Raw genomic sequence first — 27,713 nt, 5'->3', positions numbered from 1 at the left:
TAATTACATTTATATTTAACTTCTTTTCTATAGTTCCTTATCTCTCAAATTATTCTTGTTTTGCATTTCTTGACCCTCTGATGGTAGTGGATTTCCTTTCATGCTTTGAAATTTTTTACATCACTTTATTTTTCAAGAGGAGTTTTATTTAATGACATTAGAACCTCTACTTGAGGAAGTGAAAACTTTCCAAATAGTTTCATGGTTGTCTCTGCAGGAAATTTAAGAATTTAAATTTCAAGGATAATTTTTTGCAAGTTTATCACTCTGCATTTGTGCCCAGTGGGGGAAATTAGTCCCCGGCCCCTTTACCTTTAAGATTACTAAAACCCCTAGCCCCTAAGTTACATATTTGGCACTCTAAGGACTCCCACAGCACTCGCTTATTAATCATATTTAGAGCATCTCCTTTTTTCCCCCCCTGTCTCTTGGGATTTCTTGTTATTGCCTTTTTTCCTAGAGTATTTTATCCACCATTCTTGTATATTTGGGGCAGAATGAAAGATGTTTTTATATAGGCTTAGTTCTTCATCTGAGGAAAGAGCTGTTTAGATTCACAGGCCTAGAAAAATCTCAAATGGCCTTTAAAACAAAACTTCTGTTTTGATTATGCCAACCTAGATACAAAATTATTTTGCTTCAAAATCTCACTTGAGTGGGAGGTGCTAAAACTTCCCCAGGTGTCCATTTCACTGTTTAACAAGTCTCACAGCCAGTGAATTCTGAGACCTAATCCAGATTCCCCCCCTGCTATGGTTTGACATTCATATAACAGGAAGTGGGAAAGCATGCTTCATCAGATACGTGTTTTACATCCACTTTATAATAGCAAAGGAAAGAACAAAAACTGAAGGCAAAGAGCTAGTCCTACCAATCAAACACTGCTTTTAGAACACATTTTAAAAAGATGAATTAAACTAAGTGGGAGGATGGAACCCAGTGACAAGGCACAGCCTATGTGGTTATCCTTGTCTTCCCTCAGCATACCTTTTCCTGCAAGTGCAAGTTATTCCGCAGATGTTCCTTAACCTCTTCATCCGTGTCCCTCTGCAGAAAGAGAGATTAAATTTTATTAATAGAATTCACCATGGGAATGTAAAATAGAGTACAGGGGTGTATGGACAGTCAAAGCATGATTTTCCTGAGATTTTTTTTGTAACAAAAGAAGAAAAAATAGAGACTCTTCCCAAATTACTGACTCCCAAACTAGTTTTAAAACAAAGGTGTGATGTCTCTGTGCACTTCGATTTCTGTTCATTTGCCTCACCCACCCACAAAAGGGGGACTTGCCCTTCACTAAACACCACCACTACTAGCACCGCTACTGCCTAGATGGTGGCTCAGCCCAACCAGATAGGCAGCTTACACAGCTGTAGCGTGATTTTGCCAGAGAGATCAGCTCCTGGTCGCCTGGTGTGCACATATTCAAACCAATGGGCAGCATTTTCTTCAGCGCGGCCACGATGAGGGATGTCTGGATGGAGTACAAGTCTCCCCTCCTCTTTGTCTTCTTCCGTTCCTGGTCCTGTCCTCCAGACTAGGAGATGATATTAAAATAAAGAGAGGGGATCAGTGACTGTCTGAAAGAAACCATCTCAGCTCAGAGGTAGCCTGCTTCCTTGTAGCCCTGTCAATATGGGTTGGGCCTTACTATATTTCAAAGAGCAGTAGTCAAAAGGGTGTGTTAAGCAAAGCCATAAAACATCAGCCCTAACCCTGAGCTTTCTCTTCTGCACATGCACACAGAACCACAAAACTAGACACACAACATATCACAGACACCTACAGTCTTGCTCACTCACATCTGGACCAGATGAACAAAAGCCTGGTATTTTGCAACAAGAATGATTTAATGACTGATAAAAGGACCCCAGGGAATAACTGAGAACCCTCATGCTGGGGAATCACAAAAATGTGCCAGAGCACTCATTATAGGACCATTGGTCTGTTTCCAGGGCTGAAGATAGTGTTTTGGAGCACTGGCATCCCGCTTAGTACTCCCTACGATGGGGCAATGCAAATTCTCACAGGAAAAGGAAAATTCTAGAGCAGAGCTGCTTTGGGATCTGGCTGGGAGAAAGGTGAGAAACTGGACATGAAAGAAAGCAGTCTTAGATCCAGGGGAATTTGTGTTTGTCTTTTATTCAATACCTTTCATAAAATTCATTCAGTGGAGCAGCAGGTTTGAGAGGAATCTAATCCCCTGGGCTCTGGACCATGGCAGCCCCAGGCAACAAACAGAAGACACTCAGTACCCACAATACAAGGTGGAGTCAAGGGGACAAGGCACTTCAGTGACCCAAATTTTATGATGCCAGATTCAGAAAAAGCAATGTTGGTCACATGGTATTCTGCTTGCCGGACTGTACCTCTGTGAAGTGGGCATCTGCTGGATGCAGGGAAGGCTGGGTGGACAGAGGCTCATCAGGGAAATGAGGGAGAGGCAGTCTTTATAGCAATGAGGTAGCAGCACTGTGATTTACAATGACATACAGATAGATGGCTCCGGGAGCAAGGGAGGATAGTTGCCACCTCTGGAACTTAAGACCTGGGATTCTTGGGCTGAGCAGAATTCATTTTGTGATAGATGTGCTTTTGAAAGATAAGATGACAGTTGGAATTAACACTACCTTGGGGCTCATGACTTTAATTATTTTTCGAAGTGTGAAAGAGGGTCGCAATCATTAACGGCACTTTTTTATAAAAGTTGTGATTTGTTCCACCAACCCTGGGTCAGCAGCACTTTCAGTGAAGTGTCTGACTAGCAAAACCCAGTCTGGCCAAACACTGCCTGGGAATGCTGTTTACTTACAGAGATACATTGTGCCCAGTGCTCCAAAACACCAGGTCAGCCCCCAGGGCAGCTGCGGGAGGGGCAGTAAAAATTATGCAGGAGGAAGAAATGAAACTAAGGAAAGGAGGCCTCTTATGTTCTAGAACAGACTGAAATGTGAAAGTTGGTTCACCCAAAGATTGTTCAAGTTTTAACATTTACTGAGCACTTGCTAGCTTTCTTGCATGTTCTACCATCAGGTGTGAAATTTAAAGGTTGTATCTAGGGACAAAACTCATTTATGGTCTATTACTGTTGAAGATGCTTCAAATCATCCACCAAGGATAGAACTGGTGCAGTGTATGTGAACTCTGTGGTATCATGTATGTATAAATGTAAAATGAAAATGGTAATATACAGTATATAATCAAGTAAAATACTAAAAGTGTAACTGTATAGATTTGATTACATAATTTATTTACTACTCAGTCTCTATTTGATTTGGCCAGTGTCATATTCTAATGATAAATGCTACACATATGACATGACTTCAGTGGGCCTGATACTTGAAATAAAACATTTTAAATCCTCCCTACAACACTGAAGTATTAACATGTCAGTTTTATGAATGAAAAAATGATGCTCAGGGAAGTCAAATAATTTTCCCAAGGTCATACAGCAAATATGCATCTGAGCTGTTCTTCAGATGCAAGTCTGTCTTGACAGGGCTCCATTTCCAAGAGCTGCATATGACCTGGTCTCTACAGCTCCCTTTCTGTACCACATCTTAGGGCAAGGGGGGTTGGGACAACAGTAGCAGGTACCCATTACTGAACAGAGAGGGAAGAATGTCCATATAAAAATATTTAGGAGTAATTGGAAAACTGCCTCAAGGTTTGTTCTACCATATGCACACTGTATGCCAAAAATTCATGGTTGTCTGATTTCAGACCTTGAGTTTTGTCCTTGTAAGACTTTCTTGGAGTTATGGGAACTTTGAACAAGAGGCAGAACACGTGGACTGTGAATAGGCTGAGGCCACTAACAGAAAATAGAACTGTGACCCTGAGTGGCACCACAGCAGAGCCAGTCTCCCAGGCTCTCGAGCCCTGTCAGTCATCCCTATCTCTGTTAGTGTGGTGGCCACCAAGCTAACAGAGAGGGCAGCTGGGAAAGGGAGCAGAGATGGCAAGGAGACCTCGGATAGGGCGAGGCTTGGCTGGCTTCCCCGGCTTCCCCTTTCCAAGGGTGGGTAGGCCTACATTCACTCTTTGACAGGCAGTTGTCTTCCCTGGAGCAGGCCTGGGGACCTCCAGGTGAGAAAATCCATTCTGTACCACCCCCATGGTGATCACAGTGCAGAGGGGGCCAGAGCCTGGCACCTCTAATACTAGGACAGAAAAGACACGTCATGCATTTGACCTGTACCTTTACTTGCATGGCCTGTGTGGAAAGACAAAAGAAAAAGAAACAAGGAGAAGAGTCAGTCAGGAAAAGCAAGGGGTCAGAGGCAGAAAGCACCACATGTTATTCATAGCTTCTTAGTCCCAGTTCTCAGCCAATGTGGCAGAAACTCAACTTTTGTGGGCATGAACATAGCATGAAGACCAAGTGGAAGGTTAGGATGGAGGTTAATTTGGTCAGAAAGACTTACACCCAGACCAGCAATTCACCCTGGGGAAGGGGCAACTTAGAGAGCAATCTTCTAAGGGGTGTGGCTCAGACCCAGTCCACTGGACTCAGATCTGGTGCCCACATGAACTCTTTTTTTTTTTTGCGGGGGGGGGGGGGCGGGGAATTGAACCCAGGGCCTTGTGCATGAAAGGCAAGCACTGTACCAATTGAGCTATATCCCTAGTCCCCCTCCCCTCCACAACCTCTTTAGATGTAAAGTCTTTCCCTCATCCACGTCCCTTCGTTTTCCAGGGTGGGCTGGAGAATCTGTTATGTGACCAAAGACCCCATTTTTTTCTTCCTTTCACCTACCACATTATCAACTCCAGCAGGTCAGTGGCTACAAAAGAGAGGGGAGAACTGAGCCCTGATTGTGCTTCTGCTAAAAGGTTTGCTTTTTAAAAAGTACTCTGGGAATATCCAAAGTGCTTTGGGATCATCCCATAGTCCAAAGAATGGAGCATCTTCCTTCTTACATTGTGACCTTCAAACGCACCCTCATCCTACAGGTTCTACTTTTACTCTTCACATATTGCTAATATTAATTAACTCACTGCAATTCCCTAATTTCAATTCATATACCTTCAACATAATTTCATTTCCCCACACTTAGGTTATAAGCCCTCAGTGATAGTTTATGATCAAACAGATGGTTTTATGTATAGGCCTTTTAGAAAAACCAGACGCTTCCAGGATAATGGAACTTGATGAAGGCATCGCACCCAGTGGTGGATTGCACCAAGGGAACCGGGAGAGTCCACATCAGGCTTGTGCACAAAGGCAAACCTGTGCCATGGGAAGGTCTTACCCCACTGAAAGGGCAAGTCAAGTCAAGTTTACCAAACATCAAGCATTAGAGGCAAGGAGATTTTCTGGAAATTGGACTACAAATGAGAGGAGAGGAGAGGAAAGGAAAGAGAGCACTTAAAGAAGGTGGGCCATGAGAGAAGTTGGGGGAGGGCTGGAGGGGAGAAAAAGAATGGAGGAAAAAAGAGGGAGGGAAGGAGAAAGACAGGGGCAAGGTGGGGAGAGCAAAAGGGAGGAAGGGAGGGACAAATATATAGAGAGAGACACAGATTATGAACATAATGAAGCAGTGTAGGAACAAAAGAAGAGAGAAAATTAAAGAGGCAGAGGGAGGAAATGAAAGAGAGGACAGTGAGTAAGAAGCTCTTCAGCTTAAAGCAAGAAGAAAACTCCCTCATATGCTCTGAATGCCCTTGAAAACTCAAAGATACCTTCTTCTAAAATAATTCCTGTTCTTAAATCTGCTGAGATCACTCCATGGGTGGAGGGCTTCAGACCCTGAAGTGCCCTCATTCCCGTACCTCAGCTCTGGGTTGTTATGGTTTATAACCTTGGTCAAGAAACTGGCATTTCTTGTTACAACCACATTCTAACTTACCATTCCCCTCCGAGGAAGCTGCTGCCATTTTTCCAGAAAACAAAACGAGTTTAAAACAAAACAAAAAAAGACACTTGCTCAGCTTAGTTACATTTAGCTTAACATATATGGCAAACTGGTGTTATATAAACAAAATATACAATGAGCTCTCAGGAAACAATCTATGTTAGCTTATCAGAAAAACAATGTATCTTTGAACTGACTTTCTGGTCATCACGTCTGAGCAGTCCACTGTATATTTTCCCCACGCCCTTTCTGAGTATGCGGTGGTGTACTCAGTGTGTGCGGCATGCAGCATCATGCACACACCTCCACAAAGGCTGCCATGGGAGCTAAGGCTAATTTCATTTATACAACACCAGAATTCAGTTCAGAGTGGACATGAAAGCAAGCAAAGGCAACAGGAACCCATTCTGACCAGGTAGGAGAGAGAACATCTAAATTGCAGGTAAGCAAAAGGCAATAGGGATTCAACTGGTAAGGAAGGAGACCCCCTCCTGGCTCCTCAGTATGTAATCCTACATCCAAGAAACACCAGAAATGGCTATGGGCTACTGTTTACTGGAGGTGTGGCAGCTCTCTGTCTTAAATAAAGCTCTGCACTTATCAAATGTTATTCTGATCTAGAGATATAGTTGAAGACTAACTCCTAACCAGAGCATCTTAGTAGAGCTGTGAAGTCAGACAAAAAGTTCAGCCCCATTACATGGATTGGCAAATCTGGGGCCCAGAGGAATTAAATGAACGGTACAAGGTTATAGCTGTGACCAAGAGTGGGGCCAAGACCTGGCTTTCTTTCAGTTTCCAGTCTATTTACTACTATGCTCTGTATCTCAGTTGAGGCATCAGGAACAATATGAACACTTGTTACCCTGAAAAGCAGGGAAAATGTTATTCATCTATGGACAGAGGGCCTGCAGTTGAATCACATTATAACTTTGACCTCATCCCAATTGCCTCAGAAATAACTGGCATACAACATACAGGGAAATGAAATGGAAGAACTTGCTCCTGAGGCCTGACTACCAACAGATTCCAAACATGACTATCCTCTGATGAAAAGAACATCTTCCTTTCCCCACTCATGATGTGAATGAACAAAATATCAGGTTAGTTTGTTAGTAGGTGAGTTGTGAGATGTCATTTTTCTGTCACTTTATCTCTTTCCAAATGTAAACCCAAGGGTCCTGAGTATCTATTCATCACCAGAGTGTTGAGAGGTCTTTGCCATTTCTGCTCATCTGGGATCCAAATCCTGTTATCAGAGTAATTTCCATTGCTTTGCTGCCAGCCCCTGCCAATCACGATGGATGCTAACTGGTTCAGCCTAGGAGCCCATGGAGCTCCCCTAAGCTGAAGACGGCATGGGATCTGCCTGGGATCAATTGACTTTCTGTAGGAAGACAGGATTAAAGGGGAGTCTATGATGGCTGTAAGAAGACCCTGCAGAGGTAATCTTAGATACACTAGATGTCTTGGGGAGCTAGAATCTGAAAATTCCAATCTTATGCACCTCACAGGAGCTGATATGTTTACTAAAAGGTGAATACAAAATGAATTTTGGAAATTGAAATTATGTGAAGCACAAAAGGATCCACTGCTTTGTGGATTCCTCTGCTTTGTATGTGTACAATTTTGCTTTAAATAATAAAACTTTATTTAGCAATGTATAAATATATTGAAAGTATATTCTGGTGCATACTTAAGAGTGAGTCCTAAACATACAACAGTCAATTTTTAGATGCTGGAAGAAGTGCTAGTGCCAACATCGCTAAAAGATGATGAGACAGGAAGTTCACAGCGACTATAGCTAACCAGACCTAGCTCCACCCTTGGTGAAGTTCCAGGGGCTGAGATTTTCGTTTCTGATGTCATACCACTTCCTTCTCTGAAATCCCATAAACACAGGACCTCCATCCCAAATTGTTATTGGAAAGATAGCCAAGGTCTTCCCTATAAAGTCATGACTCCCATCTTTTCAGAACTGACTTTCACTTCTGAGAGGTCCCCATGCACAATCCTCCTTCCTGAATCTCAAAGGCAGCACTGCACCACCAATGAGAGAGATGTGCATCTAAGGAGTGATAGGTGACTTACACTTGACATATACAGCCAACCTTCACTGAAGCACATTTCTTAGGGAGACAGAGTCAGGGGTAAGAAGCTGGCAATAACACATCCCATTTAAGGAAGCTTTGCTTTTGTATCTACACCTGAAGGAGTGTGTCTGGGAATTCTCTCCAATCAAAACAACCAAGCCTTGTGCAGAGCTGACTCAGGAGGGGCTGGGGGCCAATTTCCTCCTCTTGTATCCCAGCTATGTTCCTCCCCACAGCTTACTCATAGATAGGTATATTTTAAGGCAGGTGTCTGATATGCCCTCTTTCAAACATTTCCTGCAGGGAGGTGGACAAATGTTTGGCTTTCTGGGTGCAACTGTCATGGAAAATAAATACAAGGCATTAAGAGGTCAACGTATCTGAAATAAAATAGATTTGGATGTTCCAGAGAGGAGGAAAACAAGCACAATGTAAGAGCACCTGCTATCAAAATCATCCAAGCAAGGTAATTTCCTCCTAGCTAATCAATAGGTGGCTCGAAGTATGTGCGTTTTTGTAGCTTCACCATACAGGAAGTGGTTCTATTTTAAAACTGCTAACAGCAGGTTTGTTTTGTAGACCTCTCAAATGCCTTAGGCAAGTCTTGAAACTTAAACTTTCTCGGACATACAAGCAGCTATTTATTCATAGAATGTGATGACCATGCTAATCGAAGAGCAGTTTCTTCCGTGGCTCATTTTCAGAGAACAACAGTCGGGACTGTTGGTTATGTAGTTTGGCCTAAATGAAGTACAGGGTTAATACCCAGAAAATACGAAACAGATCCAAGTCATGGCTGAAGTCAAGGTTGAAGAGTCTCTGGAATCAACTTCTAAGGACTTACTTTTGACATCTTGCTTTTGCTGTCTCCAGTTAAAAATGCCAAATTATTAATTTCATTCTGAATCACAAAATTTTGCTCTTCCCTCTTGAAGTTCTAAATGGTGGGAAATAAAAAAGCAAACATTATAAGAAAGCCTCTCAAGCTTTCACAGCCTTTCACAACCATCCTAAATCCAGGACCCAAAGGTGTCCTTACGTGAGATTTACACCACAGGATGAAGACCTCTGCCACCATGCGGAAGAGCTGGTCAGAATCAGCATCGGGGCTTTTGAGCCAGTTAGATCTGGGTTGAAAAGTAAATGAACAGGTTTATGAAATTCAGTAAGGATTACAGTAGTCACACCCTCCAAGTTGCACCAGCAGACACTTACCCACTGAAAACCGCGTTCTCACATGATGGTGATAATCAGGGAGACTAAGTACTTAAACACTTAGATGCAGGTATTAAATGGGGTAGACATTTTTGAAGGACCTACAATTACCATTTCTGTTTTCAATCAAAGGATTCAAAAATTATCTTAGCAAACAGAAGTCAGAAATCAACATTTCAAATTTGTCATATATAGGTTTCATTTCTTTTTTAAATGGATGAGAGGATTAAGTTTAAGCTCTAAATTTGGGGACAGAATTCTTAATACATAAGGGTGGAAAGCCCAGGAAGGTCTTGGTCACTATGATGTCTAGTTTTGCCCTTGACAATTGTCATTGTCAAGCCTCTGAAATTCTGAGCACTGTAAACAAGTCACGCCCTATCTGGTTTCCTTTCAAACCAGATTTATAAAAGAAATACATAACAATGTTTTTCACAGTCATTTGAAGTGTATGAGCAGAGACCAAATATCTCCCATGACATCCAAAATTATTTGGAAATTCCATATAAATAGCCATTTTTTTTAAAAAAAGGCTTATTAAGAAATATCACAATTATGATTGTGATATTGTGGCTAAATCGAGTAGAATTTTTTTTTAAGTTTTCTTACCCCTAAGTACCTTATATATTTGAATTAAATTATACTTCTAAAGGGTTAGGTAAGTTGCCATTTCCAAGTATCTGCAGAGAGTAGCTCAAAGGGAAAACATAACATTTTTCTCTCCATAACATTTCTTACACCAAATATGTGACCTCCTCCTCATTATGCAATTCTCTGATGATCCACATGCCAATTAGGCATCCTACAATTCAATGACATCTACTACTTGGAGTTATCACAGACATCACAGGCACAAGTCTCAGTCCCACAAAATGGCTTCAACTTCAAACACCAGTCCCAAGTCTCAGGTTGACCAAGGCTGTAAATCAGGGGGTCTGATGGCTTCCTCTTTAGGTTCAATAATTTGCAAGAATGGCTCACAGAACTCAGGAAATCACTTTACTATTAGTTTATTATAAAATATGCAATCTAGGAATAGCCCAATGGAAGAGATGCATAGAGCAAGATGCAGGGAAGGGGTAAGGAGCTTCCAAGCCTCCATCCAAGTGCACCATCCTCAAGCATTTCCATAAATTCCACCACACAGAATGTCTCCAAGCCCCACAGTTTGGAGTTTTTATGGAGGCTCCGTTACATGGGTATGATGGGTCATAGCACTTGTCTTTGTTAACTCAATCTCCAGCCCCTTTCTCCTCTCTGGAGGTCAGGGGACACAGATGGAGCTGAAAGTTCAGTCATCTAATCACATGGTTAATTTCTCTAGTAACCAGCCCTCTCCTTCCCAGAGTCACCTATTACCATAAACTCAATTGAAAGAGGCATATGAATGATGAAAGACATTCCACTCTAATTGCTGAGAAAAATCTAAGAGTTTTAGGTTTTAGGGATGAAGACCAAACACATTGTATTACAATATCACATTGTCACTCACTGGAGTTAAATTGTTTATTGTCTTTCTTAAAGAAATATTTGACTTTCCCAAAGGACATGAACAATCTGATGCCTCTTGTCCTATTCAGGGTAACAGCTACCAACAGCAAATTCCCTCCCAGTTTCTTGGGAGGCTGAGACAGGAGGATTGCAAAAGTTTGAGGCCAACCTGGGTAGCTTAGGGAGACCCTGGGTCAAACAAAAATTTTTAAAAAGTGTGTGTGTGGGAGGGGCACAGAGCTGTACCTTGGTGGTAGACAGCTTACTTAGCATGCATGAGGCCCTGGGTAACAAAACAACAAAAACCCAGTTGCCTTTCCTAAACCCTGGGGACAGACTGAATTGCCTGGGTAGTTCACATTTCCTGCCCATTCAGGGGCAGCACAAGGTTAGGGTAAAAGGGAAAACATTCTTTTTTTTTTTTTTTGTACCAGGAATTGAACCAGGGATGCTTAACCACTGAGCCATATCCCCAGCCCCTTTTTGCATTTTTTTTTTTTTTTGCCGGGGGTGGGTACTAGGAATTAAACTCAGGGGCACTTGGCCATTGAGCCATGTCCCCATCCCTATTTTGTATTTTATTTAGAGACAGGATCTCACTGATTCCTTGGTACCTCACCATTGCTGAGGCTGGCTTTGAACTCACGATTCTCCAGAGTTGCTGGGATTATTGGAGTAGGCCACCGTGTCCGGCCTAAAAAACTCACTTCTAAAGATGGTTTACTTAGCCTCCCTTGAGAGATGCCCAGGTAACTAGGCTCCAATCAATGAGATCAAAGTGCAAGTTTTCCAGTGGGCCTCCTGAGAAATCTTTCTAAAAAGGAATTACATAGTGGAAGGTGTCTTTTTGCCTCTTCCCTATTGCTTTCATACTTTGGGATGAAAATATGATGGCTGGAGCTCTAATTGGTGTATTATACCATAAGGTAACTTTGGAGAAGGAAGTCAGTGTTCAGGATGTAGAGACCACAGAGTGAGGCTCTGTGATGAGGAATAACCCCACTGGCCTTCGAATGGCTATCTTTGGACTTCTTTTATACATGAGATTAAACTTCTCATCTATTTAAGCCACTAGAGTCACGTCTCCATTACTAGCAGTCAAATTCAATTCAGACTTGAGGCTTGAGATTGATAATGCGTCTTGATTTCTTCCGCACTGATTTTTCAGGAGTGCTCTTTCTGGGTCAAGTGTCTAGTTTTATCAGAAGTGCCAGCTGTTCATTCTTTGGTGTTTGGGTTTTAATGAGCTTTGTAGGTCTGTATTATGGCTGAGTACGAAGAGGTGAGGGTCATATCCTATCCTGACAAGGAAAAGTACAGTCTACAGGAGTGTCAGGAAGCAAGAGCTCCAAGAACAAAATCTTAGGTAATGTTTCCTGGTGGGAAAAAGAAGAGTATATTGTCCTCTTTGCCTTCCTGTGGGGATGAAGTTTCAGATGAAAAAAACTTTGTTTTCACCAGCCTTCTTCTATTCTTTTTTTTTTTTTCTAGTGAAGTTCTTTCATGTCCAGAGTGTCGAGTGTAAAGAACATCTTATTAAAAGTTCTCCACCAGGCACATAGATCCTCTGCACCTGGCCTGAAGCCAGCCCAAGATGCTGTTGACAGGAGAACAGAAGATCCTGACCCCACCTCACCCTCATCTTTAGTCTGCCCCCAAGAGAGGCTCCTCTCCTCCCTGCTCCCAGTCTTCCAGAGGATTCACCATCTGTGTCAAATCTAGGCACTTGGTCCTTTTGGAGATACTCTGTGATTCGCTTTTATCATCTGCACTGCTTGCTGCCAAAGGCAGTTGGAAATGCGAGGTTGTTGGCGGAGAAGAAATCTGGCTTTGGAGGTAATGGCCTGGGAATCTGCCAAACATAGGTGATGACAGAAACAACCAAAGTAGCTGAGATAACTGAGCATTTTAACAAGCATTAAGAATGTAATCTTGGGGCTGGGGCTGGGGCTCAGTGGTAGAGCATTTGCCTGGCAAGTGTGAGGCCCTGGGTTTGATCCTCAGTACCACATAAAAATAAAATAAAGGTATTGTGTCCAACTGCAACTAAAAAATACATATATAATCTTGAGCCAGGAGCGGTGGCACATGCCTGTAATTCCAGTGGCTCAGGAGGCTGAGACAGGAGGATCGTGAGTTCAAAGCCAGCCTCAGCAACGGTGAGGTGCTAAGCAACCTAGTCTCTAAATCAAATACAAAATAGGAATAGGGAAGTGGCTCAGTGGTCAAGTTCTCCTGGGTTCAATCCCCAGTAACTCCTCCACCCCCCAACCCCAACACAGTAGAATCTTGGGTGATGGCAAGAGTAAGGTGACTTAGACTTGCATTTTCAAAAAAGACAAGTTAACAACTTTTGAAAGAAAGCAAAGCCAGGTTCCTGCATTCTTGGGTCATGTTGACTGACTCAAAGCTCAGAGCTTTTCTCTGCCTACTTTCAAAACTTCTGCTTTGTTTTCCTTTGACAGCTTGGGGGTGGGAGGGTGTTTCTCAGAAAATCACACTATAGTTCATTTAGCTCTAAGTTTTGAATGTTTCTGATTCCAGGAAAGGAGGCTAGAAAACTGTTGCTCTTACAGAGAGACTTGAGTATTCTTGACTTGTATCTCCTGGTAGAACGAGATGAAGAGCTGATTTACTGGCTCTCCTTCCACTATGCCTAGAGTTCCTACTCATTTCTAGTCAGATTTAGGCTGACCATTGACCAGTGAAAGCAGCTTCTCTTAAGAGGAGTGTTCCAGATACCAAAGAAACTTCCAACATTGTTGGACAGGGCTAAGGAAATACAAAAGTTTGATATGGGAGGGAAATCAGGGGTAGGGAGGAAAAGAAAAGAAAGATGAATTTTGTATGGCTTTAGAGAGCAAAGTTAGAACCAACGGGTAGAAGTTAAAGATTGAGCTCAAGATGGTTTGGACTGTTTAAGCCTGGAATGTGACTGCATGCAGAGAAAAGGTGTCTTCTGTCCTCTATTTCCCTCCATTAACCATGGTGGACAAACAGGCAGGAAATCCTCTGCTAGGAAAAGGAAGGGATGCTTATCCATTCAGCTGGAGGTAACACAAGGTGACTGTACTCTCCCTGCCAACACCACAGTTGCATCATTCCAAGGCAACTAATTCTTTTGGAAGAAGGACTTGAAGGAGGTAAAGGGATTTCTAAGCAACACTCGTGTGGCTGTTACATTCAGAGAAGAGCAGGTTGAAGAGTGGGGATGAATGAATTAATGATGATCTCAAAGACTCTCTGACATTGCCATTTTTAGCAACTGTCAAACACTGTGCAAGTAGAACCTACTCTGTCTTGATTGTCAATAGTGACAAATCCAATTAAAGAGCTATTTCAGGAGCAACCTTACTCCACTTTTCTGTTTTCACCTCAAACCCTATCAGATTTCTTCTTTAAACTGCTAACATAATTATGTTACCAGAAATGATCAAAAACATGACCCTCAAAGCAGGGTTTCTTTTGTGAAAGTGTGAATTTCTATAGATATGTGAGGGGGAGAATATATATAAACGCACACACATATATTTATATGTATTGATGTATATGTATGAATGAGAGGCGGAGGGAAAGTATGTATGTGAGTGTAAGATATTTACTTTGAATATGCTAAATATAAGGAATCTCATGTAAACTATTTTAAATAAGTACAATCTGCCTTATAAAATAAGTATAACCACACCTGTCTACTTTCCATGGCAGAATGGGATACAACTCAAAAGGTCAATAATATTCTCTCAAATATTACTGCATTCCTTCAATGTCTATAATGGGTATCTTTATTTATTTATTTTTTACATGGTGCTGAATATTGAACCCAGTGCCTCACGCATTACTAGGCAAGCGACTCTACCACTGAGCCACAACCCCAGCCCCCTATAATGGGTATCTTAAAATTAAGCATCCCCAAATTTATATCTTAGGACTTTAAACTTCAAGAGGATGTGGTGTGTGTGTGTGTGTGTGTGTGTGTGTGTGTGTGTGTGTGTTTATATAAACCATGTCCATACATTTCCCTTTGTGTCTCTTCCATTTGGATGTTCTCAGGTTGTATTCTTTCTAATAAACTGGTAATCATCTTAAAGTGCTTTCCTGAGTGTTGTAAGTCAGTGTGAGGAGGATGCCAGGGGAGATCCTGTATTTTTATTCAACGCAGAAGTGTGGGTTGAATAAGCACCCCATTTGTGGCTCGTATCTGAAGTGGTATGGTATTGTGGGGTTGAGCCTTTGAACTGTAGGGTCTGCACTAATTCTGGGTATTTGTGTCAGATTTAATTTAGATAGTTGGAAACCCAGCTGGTAATGAAGAAATGGAGAACCACTGTGGAAAAATGATATACATTCAGTTTTAGGAAAACAGACAAACAAGCAAACATCAAAGGATAAGGGTTTTTAATTTCCTATCCTAAGATTTGATGAAAATGTATGTGCTCATGCTGTCAATACTCTTTATTATAATTTTACAGTCTTGCAAGCCTTCATATTTCTGAAATAATAGTTCATAATAATTGTTCATAATGGCTCAATTAAATTTCATATGCCAAATGAACATACTGAGATTGTGGAAGGAGTGAATTACGTAGAAAATGTCTGGCATTACATGAATTAACTTGTTTAATTATGACCCTGGAGTCCTTCAACCTTTGAAGTCTGTGGAACAGGTGGGATGATGATGAGCTGGGACATGCAGCCCTGTCCAGAGCGAGCATCTGACCCCAACCCCAGGGAAGTGACTGATGAGAGAAAAGGAGGGGTGCCTGGATCCAGTGTGAAGGGGTGAAGCTTCAGGGAGAGAGGAGGATTTTGGGTAACCATCCAGAAGCACTTAAGGTGGGGAACAGGTTTTAAGGAAAGGGAGCAGTAAGTTCTAGTAAGCTCATTATTTATATTTATATATTTTAATATACATTAAATAAGTGTGTGTATGTATGTATGTGTGTATATAAATAAATATATATTCCCTCTCCTTTCTAAATGATACCCATATTAGGACAGAGACATACACCATGGTCTCTCTCAGTTTTGAATTAGAGCTATACAAAGTTTTCACTAATCCCAGTTATTATCCCTACGTTTAGCTCCAGTGTCACTGATATTTCCCCCAACATGTCACCAGTCTCAGTTCTCATTATATGAGAATTATGTGTGTTCATGATCTCTCAACACCATGGCTGTTCAGGTATTGTTTTCTTCTCTAGGATGCTATTCTCTACGTGCCTCATATCAACCACATATCAATAACTAACCTCCCAACCCCATAATCATGCTTTCATGCATTGCACTCTGTGATCACCATCTTCTATCCATGCCCAGACTCCAACAATCCTTTGATGCTACTGAGACCTACAAGTTTTTGATCCTTTGCCTATTCAAGGACATTAGCTTCTTATGTCCTCCTCATCCAGCTTAAACTCCGTGGTCATTAATAGAGAAGAGTGATAACAGAGGTTGGGAAGGATAGAGAGGGGGAAGACGGATAAAGAGGGGCTGGATCTGATCAGTGTATGCTGAATGCACATGTTGAAATACCCTGCTGAACCCCACTAATATGTATAATTCATACATGTCAAAAAAAAACAAGGTCAATATTTATAATTACCCTCCTACATATACCCTCAATGCCCTAACCCATTTTTGTCATATTCATTTTGCAAAACCCCTACTCTGGTTAAATACAGCTCTCTTCCTACTCTGGGCCTTTATGCTGCAGCTGAACGTGACTGGAGAAGACCACCTGCTGAAGGGCCTCACTTTAAATTCATAATGCAGATCTGAGCAGAGCCCTAAATGCTGCCTGATAATCATATTGCATTTCTCTGGTTCATCTCCTCTTCCACTCTCCCTAGCAACTGCCTTTTCCCTACCTTCACTCCCAGCTGATGATCTTGCTTCCTACTTCACTGAGAAAACAGAAGCAGTCAGAAAAGGACCCCCACAGCCCCCCATCTAAAGCAAGCAAGCTGTGCATGTATGTACCTACCAATCTATCTGGATAGGTGGATGTATACACATCTCTGCCAGTAGTTCTCCTGCCTGCTGCTGTGGATGAACCACGGAAGGCTGACCCCTTGCCTGCTTAAAGGCATTGCTTTAGAAATTATTTTTCCTACGTGATCCAATACCCTAGTCTCAGTTCTCATTATCAGCAACATCTGACGCATGGGTTTATTCTCTACTCCTAGAATCCCTTTAGGTAGCTGGCCCTTGGGATACTATATTTTATTGTTTGTCCTGCTGTGCTATTGGTTGCTCTCTTTTGCAGTCTTATTCGCTGCTTCCTCTTTTTCTGCTTGAATTCAATGTTGGGGGACACGAGGGTTCAGTCCTAGGAACTCTTGTCGCTCTCCTTCAATCCTTCACATTTATCTCTGCTAGTCTCATAGTCCTTAAAGACTGAATTATGTATTATCAAAGTTGATGACTTCCAAAATTTGTTATCTACTCCACATCTCCCTACTGAACTCTGGACTCATATATTTAACTACTCAAAAAAAAAAAAAAAGCCAGCTTTCTTCTTCTTCTTCTTGTACTGGGGATTGAACCCAGCAGCACTTTGCCACCAAGCTTCAGCCTCAGCCCTTTTTTATTTTTTATTTTGAGACGGAGTCTAAGTTGCCAAGAATGGCCTCAAACTGGTTCTCCTGCTGCAGCCTCCGGAGTTGCTGGAATTACAGGCAAATACCACCACATTGGTCAGGCTAACACTCTCTAGAAACATGTATGACTTTCCTTTATTCCAAATCTGGATATCCCTAGGGCTCTGCCTGCAAAATAGATCCAGAATCTGACAACTTTGTCAGCCTTTACTGCTGTCAACCTGGCTTTGGCCACTATCAATGTAAAACAAAACAAAAAACCTGTGGTAAACTACATACAACATAAAATTTGTCATTAGAAACATTTAGTACCTTTACAGTGTTGTGCAAACACTATCACTCTCTAGTTTGAGAACATATTCATCATCCCAAAAGGAAACCCAAGCCTATGAACCAGTCACTCCTCATCCCTCCCTTCTGCTCAGCCCCTGGCACAGCTCATCTGCTTTCTTTCTCTAGGTCACCATCAGCTCTTGACTGGCTCACTGTGAGTCCCCCAATTCATCTTTCACTTACCTATTTGTCCTTCCCCTTGGTATAGTGCTCCAAGAGTCAGATCAAATCATATTTGCTAGAAACCTCCACTGCCTTATCTCTCTAGAGTAAAAGCCAGAGTCCTCACAGTGGCCTCCAAGGCCCTGCACTCATTGGCCATGTTGCCTCCCCTACATCCCCCACTGTTCTCTCACCCCTCATTCCAGCTGACCTGGCCTCCCTGGCATGCCCCAAGCCTCCCTGGAATGCCCCAACCCTCCCAGCATGCACCTTCCTTAGGACTTATACCCCATGGTCCCTCTTCCTGCAACACCCTTACACCAAACTTTTATGACTCCCACATTCACTTCCTTCAGGTCTTTTCTCATGTGTTGTTTTCTCAGTAATATTCTATTTTAAAAAACTGACACTGTACCCTACCATGGCACCCCTAATTCCCCTTACCCTCCTTTATGTAATTTATTTATGTATTTTGCTTATTGTCTGTGCTCCTCTACTCCCAGAAGGAAAGTTCCTTAGTCCAGAGAGCTTGTCTGTTTTGTTCACTCCTGACCCCAATGCTTAGAACAGTGCTTGACACACAATCACTGATTCTGATTCTGAATGTGTGTCAGCAGAGGGGCAGAAGTGGGTCCTGGTGACACTTATTTGACCAGCTCCCCCAACCCATGGCGGCCTGTGAGCATGTGTGCCTCAATCCATACAGAATCACTGTCAAGAAAAGCACTGCCCAGAGATCCTGCAACAAAGACTACTGTGGGAGGACGGGTGGTAGCCGCTGTGACCTCCCTGCATCTTACCATCAACATAACCCAACACCACTGTCCATTGTATTCCCATTCTGTGGCCTAGATTGACCTTGGAGAGGGGCAGGTGGGCTTTCAGAGGTCTCCCCCATACCTGTTGTTGTCCACATAGCGGATGAGCATGGGGTAAAAGGCATAGAGATCTCTGCAGAGGACTGCAAACTCGTCCAGGATAAGCAGCTCTGCCTCCTGCGTGTCCCCTTTGCCATCGGCTTTCAGCTGCTCCTCCTCCTGCACCGTCTTGACCGCCTTCTTCTTTAACTTCTCCAGAGTTGGGATGAAGTGGCTTCTCAGCAGGTCAGGCCTGGCTTTGCTGATGATGGGCTGGGCGAACACTGCAATTACAAAGAACCACCTCCTCAGTTCAGGTATTACAATAACGGACAGTTGATGAGAATCAGAAAATCAGGGAAACCACTGCTACAGGATGGTGCCTGCCTCTTGTTCCTCCCTTAGTCTTGATCTCAGGACTTGCCTCTCAAAAATCCACTGGGAGGGTAGAGAGGCCAGGGTTGCTGCAGAAGCAGGTCCTACCTTGCACTGTTCCTCCTAGCCTTGGAGATGCTGCCACTTGCAACTCACATGTGCACAGTCTCTGCCATTCCTCCCTGCTCATCCTAACAGACTCACTTGCATCATTTCACAGTAGGTTCATGTTGGGGTGGGCCACTAGCTATACCTGCAGTCCCAGAAGGAAGACTTTAGTTAATAAGAACCAGTACTATGCTGAGCCAAGTCTAGGCAGCAAATGCATGTCTTCTGTTGAGGTGATGGATGTGCCAATTACCTTGATGTTATCATCACACACTGCATACATGTACTGAAATGGCATACTGCACCCTATAATATGGACAATTATTATGTGTCAGTTAAAAGCTAAACTATTCTAAAAATCAACCTTAATATATGTGTATTAATATGCATATATATAAGTGTGTATACACACACACATATTCTGGTTACTTTATAGAAAAATCCATTAAAAGCACAACCAACCAACCTCAGTTCTTAGCCGTTAGTACTTGAGAGCTGCCGTTCTACTTACTGCCTGAAGGCCTTTCTGGGCCTGGAGGGAGGCAGTACTGTTAATTACAGTTAAAAATGAGGTTTTTTTTCTTATATTCTATTGATTTGACATCGATTATACTATTAGACCAAGGATATAGAATATTTTGAAGATGAAAATCAGAGAAAAAAGTTAAATAAAATGAATAAGAGTCCTGAACCACTGACAATGTACATTCAAATGTATATTTCAAGGTTATTTAGCTTAGGCCATTTCAATTGGAAGCCATCTGTTTCAAAACCGTTTCTTTTTAATCTGATATTTTTCTTTTATAAGAAAGACAGTTTTAGGAAGGGAAGGTTGAGGGACTTTCCATAAGATGCATTAACTGAGAAATTTTGACTGCTTAGCCCTTGCCGAGCTGCAGCTCTGGTTTAGACTTGAAATCTGAATGGCCATACCAGTATAGGTGACTGAAGTCACTATTAAAATGTATTTTGTTGAATCCCTAAGAACTCAGTGCCCTGAGATCTGGTTTTGCCTGTGGAATAAATAACAGGCTAAAGTTCAGTGCCCATCAGTGCCCCTCACGTAGTGCTACTTTTCCCTTAGCACCTCTATAGAGGTAAGGGGGCAGGTTCTTTAATTTCCTGCCTTCCCTTCCCTTAATTCAGATGTTTGGACTAGAGATCATCAAGAAATTACTTTATGGTTAACAATACTTTAAAGCTAGTGGGTCATCAGTGAACACCTGCTCTACTTGTTCATGTCCACAGAAGCCTACATTATCTAGGAGCCATCAACGTGCAAAATGTTTATAATTTCAATCTCAGTGCATTTCTGGGACAGGAAGGAGGAAGTGAATTTTATTCCTTGGTCTTGCAGAAGTCTATCTATTCATTTGTCCAGAAAGGTCATTTATCTCATGTTGAGCTAGCAGTTCCCTTTAACCTAGCTATTTGTTAAATGCTATATGTTTTCCCCCCCCACAATTTTTTATTGGTGCAGTATAGCTGTACATAATAATGGAATTTGTTGCTACATATTCACACATGCACACAATGTAACAATCTAATTTGGCCAATACCACTTCCAGCACTGCCCCTCCTTCCCCATAGCCATACTATTTCATGGTGTGGGATATTATAAAGGGAAGCTGGTGCTGATGGGCGGCAGTATCCACACTGTAGGTCCATCAAACACAATGTCTTTGCCTTAGCGTCTACCTCCTCATTCTCTAGTTTGACACAGGACATTGATAGTCATGGTTTCTGTACTATAGAAAGTAAATTCACTTTCTAATTTTTTTCTTTTGGGAGGTTGCTTCAAGAACAGAAAATTGGCTAAAAGCCTGCACTAAGAGCCTATTACATGTAAGAAACTATACAGGGACCCAAATAAAAATAGGAAAAACCAATAAAATAAAATAAAATAGGGCTGCTGCTACTACAACCTACATTAAGGAAGATCTTAGAAAGCATAAAGTGAAATGCAGAGTGACATTAAGGACCTTCAGTGCAGTCCAGATAGGAGTTTTATGAGTGTGGAGAGCACACAAGATCACTTATCAAAAAAACCAATGGACAATTATGACTGTAAGAGAAAATGGGGTTCTTAAGTACCAAAAGCAAATAAAGCTATGATTATCAGAGTGGAGTTTATCAAGAAGGGCTTCCTGGAGATTTGAGGGGGCTCAATTACCCGATGAGTGGGGCAATAGCATTGGTTTCAGGAAGCTCTTCAGGGCACATGCCGATTCTGTTTACTGTTAAGCAACTGGAAGGTGGGAATTTTAAAGATGGAATACAGCTTATTCTAAACCATCTGGGTATTAACAAAAGAGATGAAAAGAGCATCCAGCTACTTGGTTCTTGGGTCAGGGGCTAGGGAGAAAAGAGATGGGTACCTGCAATGCGCTTCATCCAGGAGGCCTCGTCGATCCCCAGGTTATTGTTGATGATTTTTAGGATGTTGCCCAGGATGAGACTGAGGTGTTCAGAGGTCACCTTGGTGCAGCAAGGCCCTGTGCTGGGGGGCAGGTTCTCAGGCCCCCGCTCCCACCAATAGGACAGGTAGTTGCACAGCATGGGCAAGATCACCTCGATGACATGGGGCATCTCTGTGTACCGGGCCCCTGATTCGGCCAGGTCATTGATTTCCTTCATCAGGCCTTCCAGCTGAGGGATGTCAGGACACATCTCTTCCACAGTGTCTGGCATCCCCAGAACTGACCAAGAGGGCACAAGAAGAAGAAAGGCACAGTAATTCAAAAGCACAATGGGCACAGCCTTCTCTCCCATTGCCCACCCTTCTTTAGGTCTTTAGATATAAATTTCCACCCAGGAGCCTCTGAGGAGTGAGGTTGCATGTGGAACAGCTTTAGTCTCCCATATGTCTATGTACAGACTGCAGCTCCCAGAAGCTACTTTCTTAGACGCCATGTTGAGGTGACAACACCTAAACAGATGGCTAAAGAAAAACAGCAGAGAAAGTTTAGAAGATCTCTTTGTGATAAGCCCAGTTTTCTGGCTTCTCCTTCCTGGCCTGTCTGCCTCAGACTTCATATATCCAAGTGCATCCACTGCAGGAAAGGCAGAGTCAGATGAGAACAGCAACTAATCGTCAGTCAGTTGTCAAATCCTCATTCAATAACCTGGATCGCATTTGTACGATTTAGACACACCCCAATCAAATACTCCTTCATCAGGACCAGAGACAATATTTGTCATCCAAGTAAAATTTGGGAGGGAAAAAAAAATCACACTTTCATTGATTTCTGGCTTTACAACAGAACCTATCAGTGACCTCTGGTAACTTCACTGCATTCCTGTCAATTGCTTAAGCTGTTTTGCTTCTGAAGGCTTATTTACATGGAATAGTGAGTTGGTCTTTTCTTTACTCTCAATGGTTGAGGTCACTTCTTTGGATAAGGACAGATGGAATGAAATAGAAACAGACTTAGTTCATCATCAAACCAGGGAAGGTGGTCAGATTCAAAAAGTGAAAACAGAAGCCAGGGGATATCTGTCCTGCACCGCTTAAGATAAAAGAACTTCCTTCCTGCAAGATAGGAGGAAGATTAGAAGTATATTGAGGGTCCTGACAGGTGGAACAATAACAAAGTCTCTGAATGAAGAGATACAGAAAGCTCTGGGTAAGAGCCATGAGTACTGCGAAGCTAGAAAAATATGAGGCATTCTCTGGTAACATCAATTTCACTGGAAGATTTTAGGAAATTATTTTTGATTTTTGTGTGTGTGTGTGTGTGTTATACTAGGGATAGAGCACAGGGTCTTGTGAATGCTAGGCAAATGCTCTACCTCTAAGATATATCCCCATTCCTTTAAAATTTTTTTTTTTAAATTTTGAGATAGGATCCCACTAAGTTACCCAGGCTGGCCTCAAATATGTGAGGCCTCTTGCCTCAGCCTCCTGTGCAGCTGAAATTATAGGTGCCCACTATTTATTTTTAATATTAGAAGCAAAATACAAAGTTATTATGAGTTTCTACAGAAAAGGCAGAAGACTTCAAATAAAATTTTGTCTAGTGAAATAGATATGTCTGAAGGCCCTTTGCTATTATGGTTACTAGTGGTCTGAAGTCTCTTCTCTAGATTTTAGGTCGATGGGAATTAAAGGGTTAACACGTAGAAGAGGCCACACCATATCCTGTGGTCTTTAGGAACACTGACCAATTGAAAGGGACTATCTTGATTTCTCATTGATCAGAAACACAGAGTTAAGTTGGCTAGGTTGGAGAGAAAGACTCTACAGCTGAGACAAGCCATCTGTTGGGGTAGGATGTTCAATTGCAAAGCAATGGACCAGCAGCAGCCTCTGTGCTGAGCAGGCCACTGAAGTCCTATCGCCTTTTCCCTGGGGATGACTTTGTTGCTATCACTATAGCCCTTCAGTGCATGTGAGGCTAAAGATCTCTTTGCCCTGGAACGTAGGAGTCGACCGATCTGTTTTAGGATCCAGACACTTCAAAAAGACTTAAAGCAGGAGAGTGAAAGGTCCCTGAACTCCTTTAATATCCAAAAGGGAATTATGTGGGTGATTTGCAGAGGACAAGTCTATCCTACATCTTGTAGCAATAAAAACAGTGTTGATTGACAACAGCATGGGAGTCTGGGGAGACCCTCACAAAGTAATTTTATATATCTTTTTCAGAATAAATAGGTAAATGGAAGTTAAGCTTTCTGCCTTGAAGCTCTGCACACAAGACAATGCCAATGGCCACAGATGCAACTGAAGCTTACAATTATTTGCTGTAAGATTATAAATGAGAAGGCTTAGTGTGTATGTTTAAATGTCACACAGATAACACATCATCATAGACACTTCTTTTCCTGCCTAAGAACAACACAGAGTTGCTTGGGGTTGGTGAACTGGAGTCATCATAATGACCTTTACAAGTTATTTATACCTACAGTAATTGGTCCTTGAGTGGAATAAACATTTGTGATTCAGAAGGTATTTATACATCAAATGCCACATAATAAGCCCACGGAATGAACTCTGCTTGCTGAGTAACCATCTGAAGAACAGCCTTGGTGGAGTCCTAATAGAATCAGCCACAAGACTATTGGGGGAATCATTAGAACACTATGTCCTTTCATCTAGATCAATGGTTCTCAAAGTGGGGGCCCTCCTCCTGCAGCAGCAGCATCACCTGGAAACTTATTAGAAATGCAGATGATGAGGTCCTTCTCCAGGTCTACTGAATTAGAAACACAAGCAGTAGGGTTCAGTAGTCTTTAACAAGCCTTCAAGTGATTCTGATGCATGTTAGAGTTCTTAAACTGGGTTAGATTCCAAAGTCCATTTTCTTCACCCAGCAGCTCTTCCCTCAGGAAGACAGCATCAGGATACCATCTCTTTGCATTACAAGTAGATGGAGTTCATTGGAATTGTACCTCTTTTTTCTGTAGTTGATTATACCCAACAGGGTACAGAAGAAAAGTAAGCTGACTAGTGACAGGATGTATTTCTCAATCTAGCCTTCTGGTTAATAGACCACTACCACACATAACAAAGAATCTATTCAGTGCTGAGTAACTGACATATAATATTATTAAAACATTTCCTTGGTATACTTTAATTTTGGGATGAATAAGAAAATGATCCAGGATTTTACAGGGTATCAGAGGTACTAATATGATTAGCTCTGTTGGGAAAGCACGAAGTGTCAATTAATAGAGATATCCAAATGACGGAAGGCCTGATCAATCAGTTCATACTACATTTCTAAAACACCACATCATCTGTCACCCTAGACATCCCTCTTCCTCCTTTATCCCTCAGGCCACCCACTTTGTTAGGAATGACATCTATCTTATAGTCTATCAAACTGTGCCATCTTTCAGGTGAGCCTGGTTATCCCACAATACATATTCATGCAAATGTTACTTTTCAAGAGCTCTGAACATGGTCAGCATTCATTCTGCTAATTAAACCAATGATAAAAAACATGGGCTCAGGGGACTTAGGCATTGAGTCCCACAGTGTGTCACTGATGAATCAAAGACTCTCATCTCTAATCAAAATCTTGCCTCCTTTCTTCCTTTAGAGTATAGCAATGATTGATGCTTATTTTTTATTTATGAATATGTCTTATTAACTTGGTGCAAAGACATATGAAATGAGTAAAAATAATCCCCCCCCCCGAATAGCCCTTGGGAAAGAGAGCAATGATAGAGAGGCATTCCCCTCCCTCCCAAAGCAATTCTAGGTTTCCTCATTTTTCCCTACTACTATGCTCTTTGAAGTGAAGAGCAGAGCAGATGTCTCCTTTTCCCAAGATATAGCTCTGTACAGTGGTGACAGAGACAGAGATCCACTATTTCTCAAGTTATGGTTGGAGTAGAATAGATGTATAAATATTCAGAACTGTCACAATTGGGCCCGGCATCCTTTGGAGTTGAGAAGCAACACTTGGGCTGGCATTTGCCTGCAGATATTGCGGCCGTTTTTAAAACTTTTCCAAAGTCTGCTCTGTTGCTCAGGTCCTGCTTTAGCAACAAGCCGAGACTCATTTGGAATCATGAGTGGGCAGAGGAAAAACATGGTTGGAAATAATTTTCTGCTAGTATCAAAGGGGAGAGAGGGTGAGATGAGGTAAGGGGGCTGGGGAAAGGCTAGCTAACAAATTTCACATAGGACTGTGGAACGCAGAGGCATCTTGGCAATGTTTCTTCACCTGTTCTGAGAACACTAGTCTCCACTGTATTCTAGTTCAGTAAAGAATTTTATTAGCAGCCTTATTTTGTCCTATGATCACTTCTGGGGGCAGTGTGCTTCTTTTATGTGAGGTAACAAGAAGCAAGTGGGGATGAAGCTGCTGTAGCTCAGCACTCTGCATTCTTAAAGAAAAGAACAAAGAAAAGTGTGGCATGTCCCTGCTCTCATAGAACTCTCCTCCCTTAGAATCTCATCATGGAAATATAAGAAAAGGGACTCAAAATAAACGGAATCACTGTGAAGTTCAGCCATTGGCTAGTACTATACATCAATGTTTTAACAAAATTCTGGTTCTGAATAGGATGGATTCTGACTTAAAATGGTTCACTATGGATTTTCCCCCCTTTTTCTTAAAATTGATTAAGTCTACCGACTGGTAATATTTGCTTCAGGTTTCACCATTGTAGTTCCTTCTAAGTCAAGGTTAAAGACTCCTACTGAAGATTTTCTTTTCTATTCCATTTTCCTTAAGCAGAATCACAATTAATCCAGGTATGAAGGACCCTTCCATTCACCCTCCAAAACAGGACTTAGAACCTGCCCAGGATTTTTGTTCTAGTATTTACTGGTTATGTTCCAATAAAACTTTATTTGCAAATATAGCTGGGGACCAGATTTGCCCTGTGGCCATAGTTTGCCAATCCCTGTTATAGAACTTGGTGCATCAGAGATGCAATTAAATTCTCTCTCTTGCATAATGTCAATTCCTTCTGATGCTTTCTTATGTCTTGTCCTCCATGAAGATGGAGAATATGTGGTCAGTATGCTTAAAAGCACAGGTTATTAGTGTGAATATGTCCCTCTGGTGCTCATCTGGAAGAAGAACTGCAGAAAAGTAATCAGACCCCCAGGTGCAGAGAAGAAATGAGACCTAAGGCAGACAAGAGACCCCAAAGTCTTAGTATGGAAGGATTTGGACATCAACCACACAGTTTCCTCATTTTACAGAAGAAACCAAAGCCTCGTGATGACAAAATCCTGCACATGCTCACTTGTTCCCTAATTTAGTCCCTTACTCTAACCTTCTAGCCCATCTCAGACCATATAAAATAGTGCTGCAGGGATGCTGCCTCCTGCCTATGCCACCTTCCTGGTTACTCTCATCTCAGAACGTGGAACACATCGAGATCTCTGTGAAAAGATACTTACTAGACCTCTCCCTGGGGGTTTTGGTGTTGAAGACTGAGAGAGGATTATAACGGTTGAGGGTGGGCTCCAGGAATGCCACTGGTATGGCAGCTGCCAGTGAAGCCAGACATTCTCCAAGGGCAGGACGTTGCCTGTAAACACAGAAGTCCATTTAGAAATGGTGCCACCCACAAGCTGGCCCCAGGCACTGGTGGACCCCTTCCCCACAGATGAATTCACTGGACATCTAGAGGTTGTCCAGGTTGCATGCATTCTTCCTTTCCCCAGCCCCCATCTTTCTCCAGACACTAATGTTTACAATGGTCACTCTGCTTGGAACCTAGTTCTTAACTGGCTAAGATGATGTGATATGTTGTGTAGCTTTGCTACTCTATCCCAGAACGCCTCAAAGTAAGTTCTGCTGGCGTCCAAATTGAGATTTATCCTTCGTTTTCAAAATGCTTTGAAATTTTCAGTATAATTTATCTGTTCTCTGCTACAGATAGAGACCATGAACACTAGTAGAAACAATAAGACACAAAATAAAAGACCTGACTTGCAATAGAAACAACAGGCCCTGAGGTATATTGCTAGATTTAGAGGAGAGACATCTAATAGCTATTACTCCTCTTCTTCTCTTCCACAAATTTTACAGTGCAAACTATGTATAAGCTCTGGCTTTAAGTCTTTAACAAGAAAGCAAACAAAAGCAAAATGGTTGGGATTCCAAGTTCAGATTCCAAGTTCTTCAAGCGAGGGGACTTGCACTTTCTTGCAGA

At 42.1% G+C, this 27,713-nt stretch overlaps 1 protein-coding gene across 8 annotated transcripts in view; it reads right to left on the bottom strand.

Moving 5' to 3' along the window:
- The window catches only part of Ryr3 (ryanodine receptor 3), a 556,303-nt gene that overhangs the window by 99,872 nt on the left and 428,718 nt on the right, over positions 1-27,713 (bottom strand). For 6 of the 8 annotated variants that reach the window (XR_013438866.1, XM_078049887.1, XM_040274327.2 and 3 more), the window contains exons 65-72: positions 26,956-27,086; positions 21,470-21,790; positions 18,652-18,892; positions 8,991-9,078; positions 8,796-8,888; positions 4,202-4,216; positions 1,367-1,537; positions 988-1,047 (exon numbers count right to left, since the gene is read on the bottom strand). Coding sequence is in view for 7 of the 8 variants with exons in the window: in XM_078049887.1 (XP_077906013.1) it covers positions 988-1,047; positions 1,367-1,537; positions 4,202-4,216; positions 8,796-8,888; positions 8,991-9,078; positions 18,652-18,892; positions 21,470-21,790; positions 26,956-27,086 (1,120 nt within the window). In the remaining variant the exon portion in view is untranslated. The remainder of the gene's footprint in view (positions 1-987; positions 1,048-1,366; positions 1,538-4,201; positions 4,217-8,795; positions 8,889-8,990; positions 9,079-18,651; positions 18,893-21,469; positions 21,791-26,955; positions 27,087-27,713) is intronic. The other 2 variants (XM_040274329.2, XM_078049892.1) reach the window with 1 other exon arrangement.

This window comes from Ictidomys tridecemlineatus, chromosome 5 (genome assembly GCF_052094955.1).
Source record: "Ictidomys tridecemlineatus isolate mIctTri1 chromosome 5, mIctTri1.hap1, whole genome shotgun sequence".
NCBI lineage: Eukaryota > Metazoa > Chordata > Mammalia > Rodentia > Sciuridae > Ictidomys > Ictidomys tridecemlineatus.
The sequence above is the reverse complement of the archived record's forward strand: the minus strand, read 5'-3'. Positions and strand labels throughout refer to the sequence as shown.